The 15,640-nt window shown below is 51.4% G+C and overlaps 1 protein-coding gene across 13 annotated transcripts in view; it reads left to right on the top strand.

Annotated features, from left to right (window-relative positions):
• Positions 1-15,640, top strand: part of HSF2BP (heat shock transcription factor 2 binding protein) — a 103,708-nt gene that overhangs the window by 60,360 nt on the left and 27,708 nt on the right. For 2 of the 13 annotated variants that reach the window (XR_009351257.1, XR_009351258.1), the window contains exon 10: positions 2,968-3,121. The exons of 10 other annotated variants lie outside the window; for them this stretch is intronic. Coding sequence is in view for 1 of the 3 variants with exons in the window: in XM_059164863.1 (XP_059020846.1) it covers positions 9,366-9,385 (20 nt within the window). In the remaining 2 variants the exon portion in view is untranslated. Of the gene's footprint in view, positions 1-2,967; positions 3,122-9,365; positions 9,673-15,640 lie in introns of those variants that run through there. One more of the 13 variants, XM_059164863.1, reaches the window with a different exon arrangement.

Below are 15,640 nucleotides of genomic sequence, written 5' to 3'. Positions count from 1 at the left end.
GTGCCCCCAAAGAAAAATTCTCTTATAAAACTGCTCGTAAAGGGTGTTTACCCGCTCCTTTCTCTGTGGACAAATCAGCGCTGTGTCGTCTGGGCCCCTGAATGTCAGATGGAGGCACGTGGGGGAAAAAGAATCTGAGATTACAGCTCTGACATTACGTATGTGTTATGTGTACGTGGAGTTTTTGTTTTCTCAGAAATAAAAGCTCTCTCTACTCTTTCTTTTTCTCTCTCACCACTAGTCTATTTGTTTTTATTTTATTTTACAAAATTCTCGTTCCAGTGGAGTGAACATACGGTGTTACAGGAGTTTGTGGTGTGCAATAGAGACGACACTTCTGTGTTACTCAGTGATCATCACGAGACATTTCCCCCATCCCCTGCCCGCCTCCCTTCTGGGGACCGTCAGTTTGTTCTCTGTAGTTGAGTCCGTTTCTTGGTTTGTCTCTTTCCCCCCCATTTGCTCATTTGTTTTTTTCTTAAATTCCGTACACGATTGAAATCTTATGGTACTTGTCTTCCTCTGACTGACTTCCTTCCCTTAGCACGATACCATCGGTAGTGTTTCAAATGCTAAGATTTCCTTCTTTTTTATGGTTGAGCAACATTCCATTGTGTAATATGACACCTTCTTTATCTTCTTTATCCACGCACCAGTTGATGGGCACCTGGGCTGTTCCATAATTTGGCTGTTGTAGATAAGGCTGCTATAAATATAGAGTGCACATATCTTTTCAAATTAGTGATTTTATATTCTTTGGGTAAATACTCAGTACTGCAACTGCTGGATGGTAGCATAGTTCTGTTTTTAACTTTGGGGGTATGTCCATCCTGCATTCCGGAGGGGCTGCCCCATCTTGCATTCCCACCAATAGTGGAGTTCCCCTTTCTCCGCATTCTGGCCAACGCCTGTTGTTTCTTGTGTTGTTGACTTTCGCCATTCTGACAGGTGTGAGGTGGGATCTCATTGTGGTTTTGAGCTGTGTTCCCTGATGATGAGTGATGCTGAGCATCTTTTCATGTGTCTGTTGGGACTCCGGTATATTCTTCAGAGAAATATCTGTTGATGTCTTCTGCCTGTTTTCAACTGGATTATTTGTGTTTTGGGTGATAAGCTGTATCTGTTCTTTATATATGTTGGATACTAACCCCTTAACAGATATGTTATTTGCAAATATCTTCTCCCATTCTATAGGTTGCCTTTTAGTTTTGTTGGTTTCCTTTGCTGTGCAGAACCTTTTTCTATCACCTTTTTTTTTAAGTGTGCAGCTTAAACGCACAACCCTAAGATCAAGACCTGAGCAGAGATTGAGAATCAGACTCTTAATCAACTGAGCGACGTAGATGCCCTGAGAAGCTTTTATTCTTGGTGAAGTCCCACTAGTTTTTTTTTGCTTTTGTTTCCTTTGCCTCAGGAGACGTACCGAGAAATATGTAATAGTCAATGTCTGACCATGAATTTAACCTAAGATTTTGTCCCAGTTTATTCATCGTAACTTTTAATGCTGGGTATTCAGGAGGTGCATATTTCATTCAGGTGTGCGACAAATGGACTTCCCTATTTTTTCATTATTTAGATTGACCTCTATTTGAGCTTCAGTTCTACTTGGTGGTGAAAGCTTATTTTTTGTAACAGCTTTTTTTCAGTTATAATTGATATGCAATAAGCTGCACACATTTGAGGCAAACAGTTGTATAGTTTTAATATGAATATACACCTGTAAAATCACTGTGCGATATAGAGTGAAGGTGGGCGTCGCCTCCGAGAGGTACCGGTGTTCAATGGGGTGCCTCCCTCCCACCCCTATACTCCCCTCTTCCCAGATACATTCACCCCTTTCTGCACTTGAAGTTGTTTTCATTTTCACGAGTTAATGTACCTAACGTCATATATCCTGCGCTCCATGTACCTAGCTTCTCTCATCAACCTAACTGTTTTGAGACCCGTCCGTGTTATTGTTGTGGACTCGTAGTTGTTTGCTTTTTATGGCTAAGTAGTGTTCTGTGCTATGGGTACACCACAATTACTTTATTTATGCGGGTGATGGCAGAGAAATGGTGCAGATGCCGGTGATAGATGCCTGGCGTGTCTCCAGGTTGCGATGATTACACACGAAGCTGCTATGAACGTGATAATCTGTCTTTGCAAGGACATACAGTCTCCTTTCTCTTGGGTGAATACTGTGGAGTGGTATGTCTGGGGGCGTGGAAGGTGGGTGCTACCATTTTGCACGCCCCTGAGCAGCACGTCCGTGTTCTGCCCCTTGTCCTCGTGGCTGCTTGCGCATCTCTGCTTCACTCTAGATAATCCAACAGGGCCATAGCGCTGCCTCGCTGTGGTCTTAATTTGCAATTTTATTATGACTGGTGATGCTGAGCGTCTTCTCATGTGCTTATTTCCCATCCGTGTATCTTCTCTGATAAGGTATCTTTTCATATCTTCTGCCCATTTAAAACAATTGGGCTGTTTTAATTGAGCATTGAGAGTTCTTCCTATATTTTGGATACAAATCCAAATACTGGATCCAAATGCCAATATTTTCTCCTGGGCTGTGGCTTGTCTTTTTGTTTTCTTAAGAGCATCTTCAAAGGTTGGAGGTTCTTAATATTTGTAAATAAAGATTTATGTATTTATTATTTTAGAGTGAGAGTGAGAGCAGGGGGAGGGTCAGAGGGAGAGAGACTCCCAAGCAGGTTCCCTACTGAGTGTGGAGCCTGACGTGGATGTGGGACTCGATCTCATGACCTTGAGATCATGACCTAAGTCAAAATCGGGGTAGACACTTAACTGACTGAGCCACCCAGGTGCCCAAGAGTCTTAATTTTGATGAAGTTTAACTTACTCTTTTTCTTTTATGAATTGTGCTTTTTTTGGGGGGGGGGTAGAAATCTTTGCCTAAGTCAAGATCTTAAGTATTTTAAGTTTGTTTTCCTTTAAGAGTTCTGTGGTTCTGCATTTTGCATTCAGGTCTCTGATCCATTTTGGATTACGACTGGCATGCTGCGAGAGGTGGGCGTCCGGGTTCTTGTGTTACGTAAGGCTGCCTGGTTGGCATGAAGGCTCTTTTCTCCACCGGATGGCCCGTGCCCCTCTGCTGAAAGTCACGATGCCGGATGTGAGGGTACGCTTTGGGACTCGCTGTTCTCTTCTGTGGATGCATCTCTGTACCGTTATGCCAATACCACACTCTGTAATAAATCTTAAAAGTCAGTTGCTGTAAATCCTCTAACAATGTTCGAGTTTTTTCAGAGTTGTTTTGGTTATTTCTGAGTTCTTTGCATTTCTACCAAAAAAATCCTCTGGAGATTTTTATGGAGATTTTTATGTTGTGTTGACATTTCGTTTGGGGAGAATTGATATTTTAGCGATATTGCTTCTTCCAAGCCACGAACACAGTATATATGTCTGTTTATTTAGATACTCTTGGGAGACGGTCTCTCATGTTTCCTTATGTCTTAAGAGCAGAGGAACGGACCTCCTTTGTTCCCGGCTGTCTTTGTAAGGCTGCTAGTACCGTGAGCACCCTTGTCAGGAGAGAGAGCTAAGGGCGGGTGTGGACGAGCATGCAGCAAAGGTAGTGCCTCCGTCCAGGGCAAAGGTCGGGCAGGCTTACTCCCCATTATGAAAGATTTGGGGCTCGTCTTGTGTCATGCACCGCCTGGCCTGTGCATGGCCCTGTGGGATCGGGTCTCGTGGGACTGGCACAAGTGTGGATATGGTGAATAGTGTGATTCTTTTTCTCGGGCTCAGGAGGCTCGTATTTCTCCTGCCCAGACCTGTGAACCTATGGCTGCGGACTTGTTAGCCAGCAAGCAGGATCAAACCCAGCTTCGGTAGTCTCCGGGCTGTGTTTCCTACTGCCTGATAACACCCACCCACCAGGGTTTCATGCTTGACCAAACAGCTTGTTTTCTTTTCTTTTTTTTTTTTTTTTTTAAAGATTATTTATTTATTTATTTGACAGACAGAGATCACAAGTAGGCAGAGAGGCAGGCGGGGGGCGGGGGGAAGCAGGCTCCCCACTGAGCAGAGAGCCTGTTGTGGGACTCGATCCCCGGACCCTGAGACTATGACCTTAGCCGAAGGCAGAGGCTTTAACCCACTGAGCCCCCCAGGCCCCCACCAAATAACTTGTCTTCTCTTGAGAACGTGAACGGAGGGACCCAGAGGATCAGAGGTGGTTGCCCCGGGCGCCCAAGGCACACCGCGTCTGCGGGAGGGGAGGGGGTGGTGAGAGTGGGAGGTCAATGAGGTGGGGGTACCTGCTCTTTCTTGAGGGCCAGTCACTGTTTTAAGTGCTTTCGTAGGTTCACAGATTGATTTCTCCGAATTCCATGATGAGGTACAATCCTGTTTTATGGATGAGGCAGCAGGAGCATTCGGGGCGCAGTGGCTCCAGGTTACGTAGCCGCTGAGCAGGAGCCCTGCTTGGGTGGGTTGGGCTCCAGACCCCAGCTCCCGGCCGCTCTGTCGGCCTGCTGCTTGGCCGGAAGCCCCTCAGACATGAGCCTTAGTCCTGAGCGGCATCATCCCCCCACCCCCCACCCCGCCTGCCTAGGTCTGCTTGGCTTGCCTCAGAGGTGGGTGTCTGGGAACCACACGCATCTCCGTCTCAGGAGCCTGCAGCCGGGGGTCCTTCAGCACATTCGGGCAGCTACTCGCTCATTGAACAGGGCTGTGGCTCCGTGTTCCGGGCAGCCCGTTTTAGCTGTGGTGCTCCGGAGACTGTCCGGGGCTGAGCGAAGATTGTCGCGAGTCTCCCTTTAATTTGTACAGCCCTCCAGGTCCACGCCGCCCGCGAGCGTCCGTTCCTGACGCTCCCCAGAGATGGCGCTCCTCGACCAGGTGGCGGTTCCTGTGGGCACTCTGGGTCACGCCCAGTAAGGGAGGGACCTGGTAAAGTGGCCTTAATGCCACTTTTCCCCACTGTGGCATCGGGCTTCCTTGTCCACGAAGACAACTGCTTGTTCTTCTGATACAGTGAGCACCGCCCAAACCCGAATAAATCTGTTTTCCTGGTACCTTCAGAGTTCCTACCACAGTCAAACAGAGACAAGGTCCCGTAAGCCCAGGCTGTTTGACCTCTGAATTCCCTATGGAATTACTTCAGCTTACAAATTGAAACTTGTTACAGAATTTGGTGCATGTTTTAGGAGGGTGCGTGTCTATTTTATTACAGAATAGGAAAATAGGAACAAAAATAGTTTCCTGAAAAGTCATCTGTGCTTCTTGGTGCTCGGCGGTGGCGGTGTGACAGTTTCCTGCATTCTAGACCCTTGTGACTGCTTAGAGCTAGGAGAGGATTTGAAACCCAGCTTCCTGTACCCCTTTGCTTTTAGGTAGATCTGCTTTGTGAAATACACTGGAGAAATAAAAATCTCCTCTAGTGTTTTAGGTGATCTAGGAAAAAGGATTTCATTGCTTCTGGCAATAACGGGGTCCTATTTTTATCAGTTCTCCATCAGGAGATTTTTAAACACATCAACTTTGGATGCATTTGACTCAGATTAAAACTGCAGATTTTCTACTTGGGAATTCACCCAGCCTTTTAGAATCCCACTTTTCTGATCTGTGAAAGGAAGATTTCTACCCCAAGCGTCTTAGTGTGTATTAGCATTCAGTCTCGGCAGTGAAAGCTCGGTTTTTTAAATTTGCTTTGATTAAAGGTGGCAAGTTGTCTCGCATACCCGGACTTGTCCGCCCCAGAGTGCAGGACCAGTTGCTGTGAGTCGGCCCTGCTTTAACAACCTCATTTCCTGTAACGTTTGTTGGATTTCACTTTCCTTCCCTTTGTTCAGCTCTGTGCCCGGCTTTCCCCCAGGCTTTCTCCACATTCCTAGCATGCCTCGTAGGCTGCAGAACTGGCGCAGAAGGCCGGTGAATGCTGACGAGGGCAGGGTGTGTTGGGAGGGTGGCCACACGTTATGTAACTGCTCACGCAAACGAGTATTTCCATCACACTTTAAACTTTATAGCGCCGTGTTTCCTACCATGTGACAGTGTTGCCTCCTGCCTTACAGTCACTGTTGGTCCAAGGAGTCTGAGACGTGTCAGTCCTGCCAGATTTCTGTCTCTAGCCCAGACCTCTGTCCTGAACTCTGGACTCACTTCTCCCACTATCGGCTTGCTGTCTCCATGTGGCTCTGTGAGACCCTTCCGACGTCCCGCTGTGCACGACCGCTAGCGGCTAACGGACGCCGAGGCTTAGTGTGCTCAGACTCCGTGCCGTGCCTTACCCACGCTGACCTCTGGCCGTGGCCTCCCCACAACAACTCTGTTCCGATTTCTCAGGCCTTTGAAAACCTTAGAGGGAATGTCCGCTCCTTTCCTTCCGCGCCCACATCCAATCTGTTAGGACCTCTAGATGGCTCCACTTTCAGTCTGCCCAGAACCTGACCGCCGTCTCCCAGTCCCAGCTGGCTTTGGGCCACGTTCATCTTTCCTTCCGAGAGCTCCGGCGGCCTCCTGCAGGTCTTCCTCCTGTCCAGCTTCTCAGGGCATGAGTTGGGAGCCAAGGGTATGATGGAATGGATCCCAGACCGACTCTCTGTACTGAAAACAGTCAAAATGCTGAGTGAGATGAAAAAAAAAAAATGTAAAAAATTGCTCCTCTGAGCTAGAAAAAGGGTAATTGTATCCAATGCCCAAAAGCCAAAGGAATGTGGGACAGCAGAGAAGTTCTGAGACCTGAGCTAATGCCCACTTTGAGGACATTTGTCAAAGTGACTTTCAGTTTCCACGGCCTCTCAGGGTGTAGGGACAGGAAACAAAGACCAGGTCCCTCCCAGATGAGTACCCTCACAGGGACACCCGGAAGCATTTACCAGCATTGCAGGCGTAAACTGAGGGTGCTTCTCCAGCCCTCGGCGACTGCAGGAAAACTGCTCTTGGGGAGGCCATCGAGAGGACATGAGCGCTGGTTGAGACCAGGGAGTGGGACTCAGGCAGACAGAGGTTCCCCCCCGCCGTCCACCTCGTCCTCGGAGTGTGCGTGTTCCTTTCTTCCCTGCTTCCACGAGCTGTCCCAAGGATGTAGCCTTGAGATGGAGATGTGGTGTTGAGACCAGTTTGAAGGGATACGTGACTGAACCCCACTTACGGCCTCTATGTAAAATTTTACGTATTTATTTATTTGACAGACAGAGATCACAGTAGGCAGAGAAGCAGGCAGAGAGAAAGGGAGAAGCAGGCTCCCTGCAGAGCAGAGAGCCTAGTGCGGGGCTTGATCCCAAGACCCTGGGATCATGACCTGAGCTGAAGGCAGCGGCTTCAGCTGCCTTCCAGGCACCCCATGTATTTATTTTTTAATTTGGTAACGTTTTATTTCAATTCTAGTCAGTTAACACACAGCGTCATACTAATTTCAGGCGGGGCAAGACAGCGGCTCAGCACCGATGCTCAGACCCGGACCCGAGTGCGCCGACTCCTCCCACCCCTCGCTCCCACCCCCCGCCCTTCCTCCCCTCTGGCGGCCGTCAGGGTGTTCATGGTAGTTGAGAGTCCATTTCTGGCTCATCTCTCTGATTTTTACCCTCTGCTCGTTTGTTTTGTCTCCCGGATTGCACATGTGCGTGAATCATACGGTATCGGTCTCTCTCTGACACTCTAGTTCCATCCACGTTGTTGCACGTGGCTAGAGCGAGTTCTGGTGTGTGGCGGGGGACGCTCTGTTGTGCATATACACGTGTCGCAGCGGGCGCGCATGCGGGCTGTGTGCATAGTTGGGCTCTGCCGATAATGCTGCTGCGGACATCGGGGTGACGTGTCCCTTTGAATTCGTGTGTTCGCGTTCTCTGGGTAAAGAGCCGGCGCGGCGAGTGTGGGACTGGAAGGTAACTCTGTTTTTGTTTTATTCTGGCGGGGGAGTGTGGGGACCCCCGGGTCTCGTGGCTAGCCGACACAGGCCTTGTGTGTGCGTTCCCTTTGCTCATGAAACCTGCCGGCGGCTGTCCTAGAGTGGCCAGGCTTTTTCCGTGGTCTTCCCTCGCCCTCCGTCTTCAGAGGCGGATCTCAGGTCACAGCCAGGAAGCTCCGAGGAGGCTGTGAACCGGCAGTCGTCTGTTTGACCTCTGGCACTGCGTGTAGTGGAGGAGAATCTCTTCTGAAAATTTGCTACCCTCGGTTGGTGTTTAGGCAGCTTTGAGGCTTTCATTCAGGCCCCATGGGTGGTCCTCATTTAGAGAATAGTCTTTTCTGGAGAGTTCTTGAACTTCAGCTAAGTCCTTAAAGAATTGTTAGAGCTAAGGTTTTAAGAACCTGAGTTCATATATTAAAAATCACAAAAAGTATGGGAAACATCACTAGCGAAGTGATAATATAGATAATACAGGCTTGCAGAAGATTTCAGATATAAGAACTATTGGATTGGTATAAAAATAGTACGTTTAATATGTTTCAAGAAATCAAGGAAGGGATTGGTACATGAGTGAAGAGCCAGAGATTATAGAAAGGACCCGCAGATCCGAAAAAGGAGCAGAGGTGTTTCTGGAGATGAGCAGTGCAGTGATTGGATATACATTTATGAGGCTGTTTAATCGCTGGTTGTCCATAGTTGAAGAGAGAATTGCATCGAGAGGGACACATGTGGAGAAATTACTGAGAACGAAGCCCAGAGGGAGAGGGGTGGCGGGGCAGGTCGGGGTGTGGAGGGGAGACAGAGAGTCGGAGCAGGTCGGGGTGTGGAGGGGAGACAGAGTCGCCGGGACCCGCGGGAGTTCTGGGAGGAAAGTGGGTGGGACAAGCCACCCTTGAAGAGAGCGGCAGAGACGTTTGCCGCACTTGCTTCTGTAACGTGCGACGTCTGCCCGCTTGTAAGCCCGTAGTGAAAACCGCGGCATGTCGAGGACGGAGACGGTCTTAGAGGCAGGCGGCCAGTAAAGACGTGGCTTCCCGCGGCGGCGCTTCCGACGCCAGTGGCTCCTGGTAGCAGCGGTGTCCCGTCTAACGCCAGGAGAGTCGCTGCCGACCGAGTGCGCGGGGCCTCCGGGCACATTCATTCTTCAGAGCGGGGGCGGGATGCAGCTGCCGCTGTCCCACAGCCCTCGCCCGGCGTGTGCATCAGGGGGCGTGGGCGCAGAGGGCGGGTGTGGGAGAGCGTGAGGGCGGTGGGGAAAAGCAGATGTGTGGGGACGTCTGAGTAGGGGCGGACCAGAGGAAGCGAACAGAACCAAAGCAACGGGCTTAGAACGCCAGGAGCAGGCAGCAGCGGGGGCACCGGTGGAGCGAGACAGGCGGCGGGTTTAGGAGTGGGTCCTGCCCCTGGGCTGGCTGGGCCTGGGAGGAGCTGCGGGCACGGCTGGCTGCAGACTCGGACGGCTCGGCGCAGGCTAGCGCACAGGTGACGGAAGCAGAACGTACACCCGCAGGTAACTGGAACGCAGCGTGAACTGCAGGGCGAGAACTAGTTCAGAAGGTGGTGAGAGAGAAAACAAGAAACCACGGGGCAGGAGAAGCGACCAGCGCAGGAACTGTGAATGGGCGCCATGACCCGCTGACAACAGCGTCAGGCTGGGTCCAAGACCGTCATCAACAGGGTACGTGTTGTTCATAGCGGTTCCAGCTCGGGCTGCAGAGTGCATACAGGCTGAGAGTGAACGGAAAACATACCAGGCAGGTTCTTGCCCGTTCATCAGAAGGACATAATCACTGTGAATTTATATATGCACTTGCTAATGCAGTCTCAAAGTAAACCAAAAAACTATAGAATTTTGGGTGCCTGGGTGGCTCCATTGGTTGGGTGACTGCCTTGGGCTCAGGTCATGATCTTGGAGTCCTGGGATCGAGTCCCCCATCGGGTTCTCTGCTCAGTGGGGAGCCTGCTTCCCTTTGACTCTCCCCTTCTTGTGCGCTCTCTCTCTGTCTCATTCTCTCTTTCTCAAATAAATAAATAAAATCTTTTAAAAAACTATAGAGTTTTGGGTTATAAAGTAGGCCTCAACAGATTTCAGAGCAGAATCGTGAGGAATGTCTTCTTGGACCACAGTACAGTGAAGCTGGAAATAGTGACAAAAGAATAAGTAGAATCCCACATCTAGAAATTAAGTAATCCATAAGTGAAAGATGAAATCATAACAAGTCAGATATTTTGAAGTGAACAATAAAAACATTACATGTCAAAAATGACGAAATGCATCTAAGTAACTGTTTATTAGAAGTTTTATTAGTTTAAGGAGGAAGGCGGAAGTTGATGAGCTAAACATCTACTGTAAAGATCTTTGTGAAAGTTGAGACCACCCAAATAAAGTACAAGGAGGAAGAGAAGAAAGGAGAGACAAAGGGGCTGTTACCAGCAGGTTCTGCAGCTGGTCTGTGCCGCTGACTGAAGCGTCAGCAGAGCGAAGGCTGGACCCACAGAGACCATCTGGGCCGAGGGATGGCAGCAGAAGAGCGTGAAGCAAGTGCTGGAAGTCCGAGGCCTGCGGGACCCCGGGGCGCACCAGTACGTGCAGGGCCCGTAAAGGAAGTTCAGCAGAGAAGAGAGCGGAAGAAACTATTGGAGGGAGTGACGTCTGAAGACTTCCTCCCTCTGATGACGGAGAGTCCGTACGTGCAAGGGGTCCGTGGGGTGTCAACAGAGACCCGTGCTGGATGCATCGCAGTCGGACCGTTCACACTCGAGACAAAGAAGGCATTTCGGAATCAGCAAGGGACTGCGACCAGGTGAACAGCTCTCCGCCCGTCGGAAACCGTGGTGGTGGCACGGGGGAGCATCTGTCCACGTTCTGAGTGGAAAGACTGTGCACCAAGAATTCCATGTCCTCCTAAACCACCCTTCAGAAGTGGGGCGAGCCACAAGCCTGGATATATGAAGCCGGGGGCGTTTTGTTGTGGGCGGAAAGGGCGTTCCTGAAGCTGGGAGGGCACGAGGGCGGGACATCGCCCCGTCCTTGCCGGGAGCTGCGGGGGCCACATGGGGACGGCTGGGGTTTCCGAGCCGCGCTCTGTCCGAACTGATGCTGGGAGAGATCTTCTCCCCATGCTCAGTATTTACTGAAAAGAACTAAAAGCAGGATCTTTTTTTTTTTTTTTTTTTTAAAGATTTTATTTATTTATTTGACAGAGATCACAAGTAGGCAGAGAGGCAGGCGGAGAGAGAAGGAAGCAGGCTCCCCGTTGAGCAAAGAGCCTGATGCGGGACTCGATCCCAGGACCCTGAGATCATGACCTGAGCCGAAGGCAGCGGCTTAACCCACTGAGCCACCCAGGCACCCTAAAAGCAGGATCTTGAAGAGCTAGTCGTACAGCCCTGTTCACTACAGCGTGGCTTACAAGAGCCGAGATACGGAAGCGACCAGAATGCCCGTCGGCGGCTGAACGGACAGAGGGGAGGTGGGGTGCGCACAGTGGGACCTTGCTCAGCCACAGAACAGAAGGACATCCTGACCCCTGCGACCACGTGACTGCAGCTTGGGGACCTTACGCTGAGTGAGGGAAGCCGGACCCCAGATTCTGCGTGAGTCCACTCATTCGAGGTACGCAAAGCAGTCACGCTCCGAAACTGGGAGTAGAATGGTGGGCGCCGGGGCAGGGGGACGTCTCACGGGGCCACAGTGTCAGATCTACAGGTTGAACAGAGTCCTGGAGATGGACAGACAGCGGGGACGGTTGCACAGCAGTGTAGACAGACTTAGCACCACTGACCCATGCCCTTGAAAATGGTTAACAGCCCAAGTTTATGTTATGTAAGTTTTAGCATGATAAAAAAGTAGAATATTTCGTGTGTCCGCCGTGGCAGTCTAGTAAAGCCACATGGGAGGAGTCACAGGCGATCGCGGCCCAGAGAGCAGCTTCCCCAGACTGTAACATGCCCCGATTTGTGCGACACACACACACATGAAATGGCATATTTAAACATCCCCATGGCGGTGACTCCCCCTCCTCTATGTTCGTGCTCCTGCTGGGGCTCCGGAAGCTCAGCTCGGCGGTGCCTCGTGGGAGTCTGCGGCCCGGCCCGGCCCTGCCCGGCCTGGCCCAGTCCACAGAGCTCGCCCTCCTTCGGTTTCTGTTTCACCTGGAGACAATTTAACATTTTCTTGTTCTTTTGTTTCTCAAATGCCATTTACCTCCAACTAGACTGAACAGTGGGAGCTGGATCTTAGGTTTCTCTCGCATTCCTGTGACCACCGCCTGCCTCTCCCAGCGCCCCTCAGCCGTGGCCTCGGGCCCACGAGCCGTGCAAGCAGCTCCGCACAGTGCAGCATTGCCGGCAGCTGCGGTCCGGTCCCCTCAGGCCGTGGCTGCGCTGCCCACGGGCCGTGTTCTGCCTCCCTTCAAGGTCTGCTCTCCAGCTCTCCACTGGCCCGAGCCCGGACTAGACCGCAGCTTCTTCGGGATCTGTGCCACCTCCTCCCCAGCCTCTGGGCTCTCTGCCCTCGCCTGCCAGCTCTTGGCGCCCCACGCGCGGCCTGGCCTCGGTGGCCGACGCCTCTGGCTCTGCACGCGCCTCAAGGTGACCCCACGGCCTAGACTGAGACCAGTTATGGCGTAGTTGGCCTCCGGGCGGGGAAGGTTAGCCCTAGACTTAGTTTCTCTGGGGCCGTCACCCTGGTTGCCCACCATGCTCCGTGGCCCTTTTCCCTGAGCGGGCCTTCCGCACTGGCCCCCGGTCAGCGAGGGCCCCCGCAGTGCCTGGTGACGGTCTCCGCGGTGGGAGTGTGAGCGGGGCAGGATGGAATCTTCCTCGTGGACCTTCCTGCCTAGAGCTGTGAGGAGGGCCACTCTGGGCGCAGAACTACTAGGAGGCGCCAGTCTGTGCTGCCTGTGGCAGTGTCGCCGGCCGCTGGAGTGAGGCCCCCTGTGCAGCCCGTGCCTGAATCTGGGGGGAGGCGCCGAGGCCCGGGACGCCGGCCGGAATGCCACCGTTGCTTCATCCTGTCCGTCCCAGTCCTGGCTCTTGAGTTCTTTCTCCAATTTCAGGGTACTCTGGAGGCTTCTGTGAATCACCCGTTTTGTTTTCCTTCAGGTAGTTCAAGGCTCACTTCCTTTTGGTCAGGGTCGTGTACCTCCCTCCTCCAGCCCACACCCCGGTGCCACTTCGTCGTCTTCCATGGCACCTGTCAGCCTTGACGCACAGCACAGCTGCCCTCCTCATCCCGTTGGCAGCTCGTGTCTGTCTTCCACGCTGGTGCGAGCGCTCTGGACGGCAGGGCTCTTCATGTCGTTTGCAGGGGGAGCCGGCCCCTTTAACACGTAGGAGGTGCTCGGAACTGTGTCTCTGGTGAAGGGATGGAAGACCAGTTGGCTTGAAGGTGTGTCCTCTCAGGGGGGAAAATCACTGCTGATGATTTGTCATATCACAGAGGAGGTGGAGGGCTGGTTTGTATGTCTCTGGGTTGTGTAATGAGGGAGGCTGAGAGGTTTGGAGGCTGGGGAGAGTTGGGCCGTGTGACCTCAATGTCCCTGTGGGCCCAGGGATGTGCCATTGCGAGAGCACCGTCTGTGCTCTGAGTCTGGGCAGCTGTGTCTCTGTTACGTGAACAGTGGTGATAACAGTGTGATCAAAAAGTGAACTCTTTATGACCTTTATTTATAAATGTTTTTTTAAGAAAAGATTTATTTTTATTTTTAAAGATTTTATTATTATTATTTTTAAAGATTTTATTTATTTATTTGACAGAAAGATCACAAGTAGACGGAGAGGCAGGCAGAGAGAGAGAGAGGAGGAAGCAGGCTCCCCGCTGAGCAGAGAGCCCGATGCGGGACTCGATCCCAGGACCCCGAGATCATGACCTGAGCCGAAGGCAGCGGCTTAACCCACTGAGCCACCCAGGCACCCCCGTATTATTATTTTTTTTTTTTTGAGAGCATGAGCAAGAGTATAAATGGGCGAGGGGGCAGAGACAGAGGAAGAAGCAGACTCCCGACTGAGCAGGGAGCCCAACACAGGGCTCGATCCCAGGACCCCGAGGTCATGACCTGAGCCGAAGGCAGATGGTTAACCAACTGAGCCACGCAGGTGCCCCAAGATACTTAATTCTTTTTAGGTGATCGGTATATCCAGTGTAGAACTTGAACTCAACCCAGAGGTTGAGAGTTGCGAGCTCTATGGGCTGAGCCAACCAGGTGCCCCATTAAGAAAGATTTTTGATATAAGTGTTTTATTATGTTGGTTAAATATTCCTCCTAATACTTCTGTGTTAGGCCAGTGTTCAGACTGTCAGTGCAGTAGGTGTGGTATTTGTCTTAAAGAAAAACAACCAAAAACTCTCCAACAATTGACTTGACACTTGGCCTCAGAAGGTCTTACAGGCCAAAGAAGTCGACCTTTCTGTAAGAGATGGTGGGGCCTGTTCTCTTTCATTAATCAAAACTTACATAACACTTTCTTTTTAAGAAAAGGTTTTATTTATTTATTTGAGAGAACATGAGGAGGGGGAGGGACAGAGGGAGAAGTAGACTCCCACTGAGCAGGGAGCCAGAGGCAGGACTCGATCCCAGGACCCTGAGATCCTGACCTGAGCTAAAGGCAGATGCTTCCCAGACTGAGCCCTCCAGGTACCCCTATGTAACACTTACTAAGAAACATAACTTAAAACACTGGGTGTGCAGCCACGGATGGACTTGACTGGTCAGATGACCACATCATACCTTGAAGCATGGCGGAAAGTGTTTGGCTCTGCACGTTGGATCCATCAAGATGGAGGCCATCCCAGATTACTGTCGTCTGATCGAGGTGTGACTGACTCTCACAGTGTAGAAGCGGGAGCTCGTGGACATGGGGAGATGTTCGGTGTGGGATGTGCTGTTTGAAGTCACGGTGGAAACTATGTATCCACATGGAACTATCCAGAAGGCGAGGAGAAACTTGGGAGTCTGTGTGACCGGCCAGAGGCTTGGGGTGTGGGGTGGTGTGTGCTGCGCAGGCCGCGTCCACACAGCGGAGGGCAGGTGCTGCGCCTGTCTGCCTCACGGGAGGCCGTGGCAATCCCGTGGAGGAGGACGTGGAAATGGCCGAACTTAAAATAAGGAGGAAACAGTTCTCTGAGAAGGAGAAAGTCTAATAGGGTCAGACGCAACGGAGGCTCAAGACAAGAGGGATGGAGACAAGGCTTTGCCGGTGGGGGCCCGCTGGTGATCTGTGGCGGAGCTTCTGTGGGGACGCGGGCAGGAGCCGGTGCCGCCAGGAGGCAGAGCAGGGGGTGTGCCTGGGCCAGGCGAGCCGGACAGCGTTTTGGGCATTCGTGCCGAGGGCAGTCAGATTCTGACTTCAGAGAGAAAAGTCCCTAAAAGCTGAGCGTCAGTGTGTCTCACGTCGAACACATGCAGCTTAGCGTCTTGGACGAGGAGTTATCTTCCCTTACGCTCTGTCTTTACCTGGCGATTTCCCTTCTGGCGTGAAAGTAGGTTCCTGAAATGTGAAATCTGCTTCATGTTTAGTGGTTTGTTTTCACATAGGTCCCTAATGCTGGAATCATTTTCATGATCATCCTCTCTGTTCATCTTTAAGAAAAGACATCTTTTGGGGCGCCTGGGGGGCTCAGTGGGTTAAAGCTTCTGCCTTTGGCTCAGGTCATGATCCCAGGGTCCTGGGACCGAGCCCTGCATCGGGCTCTCTGCTCAGCGGGGAGCCTGATTCCCCCTCTGCCTCTGCCTGCCTCTCTGCCTACTTGTGATCTCTCTCTCTCTCTGTCAAATAAATAAA

Source organism: Mustela lutreola, chromosome 2 (genome assembly GCF_030435805.1).
Source record: "Mustela lutreola isolate mMusLut2 chromosome 2, mMusLut2.pri, whole genome shotgun sequence".
NCBI lineage: Eukaryota > Metazoa > Chordata > Mammalia > Carnivora > Mustelidae > Mustela > Mustela lutreola.
Note: the sequence above shows the minus strand (reverse complement) of the source record. Positions and strands in the feature narration are given on the sequence as shown.